A 5195-nucleotide genomic window follows, 5' to 3' on the forward strand; every position below is an offset into this window, starting at 1 on the left:
TCACACACGTTCTCGACAGACGCCGCGCACACAGCGAACAGTAACCGACCCGAAATCAGATAGCAGCTTCTCACAATCGTGCCGAATACCTGCACGGTATTTGATGAGCCCGAAATATCCGTTTTGCCATGTACGAGGCATTCCCAAAATTACATCACATGCAAACAGACAGCGAACATGGAGCGTAGCGCTGTGGCAGGAAGCGTTTTCTTGCATTTTCCCTTCATTCCTTTTGTTTCATTGGCCAAACATCATGGCGCTGTTTGAAGAGCTGTAGCGAGTTTTACGACAATAGCTTGCAAACGTTGTGATGTGAGCGGAAATTAATTCGCAGAAAACCGTCGACATGTTTCCGCTCCGAACGTTGTGCTCGCGTTGCTCCAAAGGTTATCGCGAGGAAAACTGTTCCGCTTTGTGTGTGACAGGTAGCTAACAACCATGTAACAGGTTGAGTGCTCACTTTTTAATTCATTCCTTTTATTCAATTCATCCAGTAAAGACACGGCGTAACAGCCTTCGTGTATTTTTTCCATTTCTTCCATTTGTCCGAGAAATGCATTCTACTGGAGAGCTTTCAGGAGCACTTTCATCAACTTTTTCATTCCTCACACGGTCATATGCGAGCAACTCATGTAGTGTGCTTTGGATTGTTGACATTGTTCGTTTTCTGCGATAAATGTTATTTGTTTTTATTAAATTGGTTATGCACAATCCTTTTCCACTATAAATCTGATCCTTATTGTTCTAAATCCTGGACAGTTCTTTTAAAGACTTTGTTGCTGTGATTCATCCTTTATTTCCCCTTTTTACTACACACATTTCCTAAAATTCCTTTCCCTCTTTATACGTGATTTACGAATCGACCAAAATTCCATCTCTACAAGACTCTTCAGCAAAGAACTGTACCTCAGAACAATATGAACCCTTCCACTGTTTTCAGAATGTAATGAGGCGAATGAATCGTTCGCGCTGTACAGCTCAGTGAAGTTCATTCGTTTGTTAGTTTTCTTCAAAATCTCCTTCTTCTTGCAGCTTTTTCCTCGTGATTTGGGTGGAAAATTGCACCCGTTCTTCCCCTCGCAACACAGAACCTCCCTAAGGAAGTAGTTTGCAATTTGCAAAGCCTTCGCCGGCACGATTTCAATCGGTTGTTTGTGCCTTAACCTTCCCTTTAAATAAATGTAGGGTTCTGCCAACGGAAATGAACGAATCTAGCTGTGAGGCACAAATAATTGCCCGAAATGGTTGCCTTCCTTTTGGTGTAATGATACGTTGAAAGGCGACGAGTGACAGAAACAGAGAAAACGACTGCCGGCAAACGGGGTAATGCTGCTGAAGTTCTTTCGCTGAAAGTCACGTTCAAAGCACGACGACAAAGGGGCAATGATCCATTACTGGGACGGAGGACCGGAAGTGGCATCTTGTAGGCAGGTTTTCCCTGTGACGAGTAAAATAAATCCAGAAAACGTGCTGGAATGCGTTTGCCATCTTTTGTCCGTTAAGGGAGATCTTTTGCACTCTTGAAAGAATTTTAGCGCTGGTTGAAATGTGTGACGGACTAAAGCAAAAGCTATTGTAAAGGAGATAAGTGTCGGGTTACATACCCTTTTGTGTGATAGACAAACGCTTGAAGGTATGATCGTTTGAAAAGTATCGATTTCTATTCTTTTAGCATGCTGACAACGGCAGGGAGCAAAGTAGTGCATTTGTAAAGCAATCGTACATTATATACTTTGAGCCAGCGCATGAAAGATGCATTTCTTTCTGATGAAAATGGTCAGCTTTGTATTTCAAAGAACTGTATTTAATTTGAGCTGAAGAATATAAACTCAAACTGACACGAAATTGATTAAAATTATGATGCACAGACCATGTTGCACATACAGATCACTTGCATCGAAATGGACTAACCTTAATCTACGTAGACAGCCTTAGAAGAATCCCTCTTCCTACGCCATCCGGCAATAATCTCCTGCACCTCGTCCAAGCTCTTGCCCTTGGTTTCGGGAATGTAAAGAAACACGAACCCAAACGTCAACCCAATGCTAACGGTGAACACCCAGAACGGAAGGTATGCACCGACATTGTCAAGCGCTATCTGGAACAATTTCAACACGGCAAAGATGGCGACACCGCTCAGAATTCCAAACAGGGCGTTCGCGTGGGCTCGAATGTTTTTGGGGAAAATTTCACTCATAATTGCAAACGGTACAGTGGCCATCCCGAAGGCGTACGAAATGACGAAGAACAGCAGCCCAACGAACGAGATCCAGCCGAAGCTTTCAACGTTCACGCCGGCCGCCTCGAGCGTAAAGTAGATGGAAACGAGCAGCAGCCCTATGCAGCTTCCGACACCAGACCACAATAGCAGCGGACGCCGGCCGACACGATCGACTAGAAACACTGGAAAGGACACGGTCACCATTTGCACAACACCAAGCACGATGGACATTTGCGCGTCGGTTAGATCGCTGGAAATCTGGGAAAAGATGGTCTGTGCGTAGCTCAGGACTGCTTGAATGCCTGACATCTGCATACCCAAAGCAAGAATCAACACTATGATGATATTGTTACGATAAGCCGGCAGAAACAGTTCTCTCATCGAGCCTCGTTCGCTGGCTGTACGTTCGATGGATTTCCGGGTACAGTTGAGCTCTTCCTCTACGGCCGACGTTCGCCTCAGCCATTGTAGACTGCGTCGGGCTTCAGCAATGCGTCCCCTTCCGAGCAGATAGTGCGGGGACTCGGGCATCCACACGAAGGTGAGCAGAAATAGAACCGGGCCAACCATCGAAAGCCATGCCAGTGTCTCAAAGCTAACGTAAGGTCCGACGGAGTATTCGAACAGTATTCCTACCTTAGCCAGTACTGTGATGAGTGAAGCGGCTGCACCCCGAACCCCGTCCGAGGTGATCTCCCCGATGTAGATGGGAACAATGCCGTACGCTACGCCGTACGAAATACCGAAGAGAAAGCGAGCGATGTACAATAACAGCGCCGTCCGAGCTAATGCGATCATAATCCATCCGGCAATCACGGGTAGAGCACTGGCAATAAATGGCCACTTGCGTCCAAATCGGTCCACAGTGAGTCCGGCAAGTATCATACCAAAGATACCACCGATGGCTTGAATTGATACGATCCAGGAACCCTCACCGGACGTAATCGATAGCGGGGGGTTCGGTACGTTGAGGAGCTTCGGAAGGGCCGGCGAAGACCATGCGTTGGTGCATAGAACCATAAAGATGCAGAGAGTAGCTAAAGAGAGATGGTTGGAAATGCGCAATCAGAAACAAACAACGAAAATGCCGGGGAATTTGTGTGTCACTTACCAGAAAATGATGCCAAGTACTCATTTCTGTGTAACAGCAGACGCGAAATCCACGGTGAAGTAGTCATGGTGACGGGCTGGGAGCGAATGAGAACTGTAACTTTCGCATTTCAAGTGGGTAGACATTTGGCCAAACAACAACAAAACTTATCTCCGTGTGTACCGAGCCATTAGACGTTACGCTCCGATAATGAGTACGTTTTTTGCACTCTGAGTGAACGACAAGATGTGCGAAAACGAATAAACGTAAACAGAAAGATAATGGTGGGAAGAGATAACTAAGACGATTATTGGGGAAATAAACGCTAGCGCAAAAGTGAACGCTGCCGATTAGGTTGGCATAGGTCTTCGTCTATGCTTTTGAGTGTGTATTAACGATGCTTGATATGTGTCTGCTTGACTGTAAAAGAATGTATTTGTCAAGTTGCACATCCACTTCTTTAAAAGACAGATACTTTAACCGTTGCAATAACCGTTTGAAAAGTATCAATTTCCATGTGTTCAGTATGCTGACAGCAGGTAGCCATTCTCTTATCTCTTATAGCATAATTCATTAATACTTTATGTGCCTCATCAGAATCATGACCCAGTAAGCTGAGAGCGAAAATGCACCATTTTCATTGTTCGTTTCACACATTTTCATTCAATCTGCGAGCGAGCGAAACGTGCTCTGCGTCAAATTTTGATGAAGTTCAGATTGAATTTATGATGGGTCAGGTACGCGAGTCATGAAACTTTGGTCCGTGACAGAAGGTTCAGCAGTTCAGCTTAAACCGTCACGCACGTTGTGTACAGACCGTGCCAGAGCTATGCCAAACAGGAAGTTTGTATCAGTTCCCAAACTTTGCTGAGTGACAAAAATTGATAGGGAAAGTTATGTCGTTCGTAATGAAAACGATCCATTCATTGCGCACCGTTGATAACAGCGCAGATCATAAAACTCTAACTTCTGTTCTAACTCTAACTCCAACTAACATGCTCTGTCTTTGACGATTTGGGCTTTATTATTCGTTTCTTTTAGCTGTAAATACGCAAGCCTAAACACCAGTCATTCTGTTTATTCGTTAACAAATTTAACCATTATCGTATTTAGATGACCACCATAATTTGTTGATAATTCCAATACACCATGCACCATGAGCGGTAATCGGAACCGTGTATCGTGTATTTGGAAGCTTTAGTACGCCCGTTGGCTCGTTATTTTTCCCATCCAATCCGCTTACTAATTCATGGCACGAAAGTTCATACCGTTTCGCTACGGAAGGGAACCGGCAACCGCCGAGTTGCCCAAAAGCCCAGAAACCAAATAAACAAACAACCCCGTGTGGAACTGGAGAAAGAAAGCAGCCTTGCCAAACAAACACGTATTTACCTTTTCCGCAAACCATTGTTTCGCCCGGTGGCTAACAGCATTATTGTTACTGGCTTACCCCAGAGTTCGTAATGCTCGTTTACCGCAGCTTTTGGTAACGATTTGCCGAATGGCGGATGGTGTTTTTCAGAATGCCAGCGAGGACGCGACACAGAGAGCAGGAAGTTTGGTGGTGGTGGTGGTGGTGGGTGAATTTGATAACTTTTTGGCCAGCGTGAGCTGATTTGTTGAAGCTGCCGGTCCAGAGAAAAACCGCGCCAGTGGTGAAACGGATACAATCATTTCCGAGTGACTGTGGCATCGACCGCAGGCTTGTGGATTTCCCCCCCGCCCCGGGGCAGCATACATTGAATTTTATGGCTTGGTAAAAGATTAACTTCACCGGTTTGTGTAATGACTTTGTTGCTTTGGTTTGCATTGGATTTTGAAATTGAGTTCTTGGGAAGTCGTTCTATATCCAATTACTGTTACTGCGGGGTGAATGAATGGGTG

At 45.2% G+C, this 5195-nt stretch overlaps 1 protein-coding gene across 1 annotated transcript; it reads right to left on the reverse strand.

Annotated features, from left to right (window-relative positions):
• Nucleotides 1-1063: 1063 nt before the first annotated feature.
• LOC120904408 (facilitated trehalose transporter Tret1-like) lies at nt 1064-3406 on the reverse strand. Its single transcript, XM_040314363.1, has 2 exons — nt 3333-3406; nt 1064-3258 (listed from the first exon to the last, which is right to left on the reverse strand). Exons 1-2 carry the CDS (start codon nt 3397-3399, stop codon nt 1913-1915), a joined length of 1413 nt encoding a protein of 470 aa, XP_040170297.1. The 5' UTR covers nt 3400-3406; the 3' UTR covers nt 1064-1912.
• Nucleotides 3407-5195: the final 1789 nt, after the last annotated feature.

This window comes from Anopheles arabiensis, chromosome 3, assembly GCF_016920715.1.
Source record: "Anopheles arabiensis isolate DONGOLA chromosome 3, AaraD3, whole genome shotgun sequence".
Taxonomy (NCBI): domain Eukaryota; kingdom Metazoa; phylum Arthropoda; class Insecta; order Diptera; family Culicidae; genus Anopheles; species Anopheles arabiensis.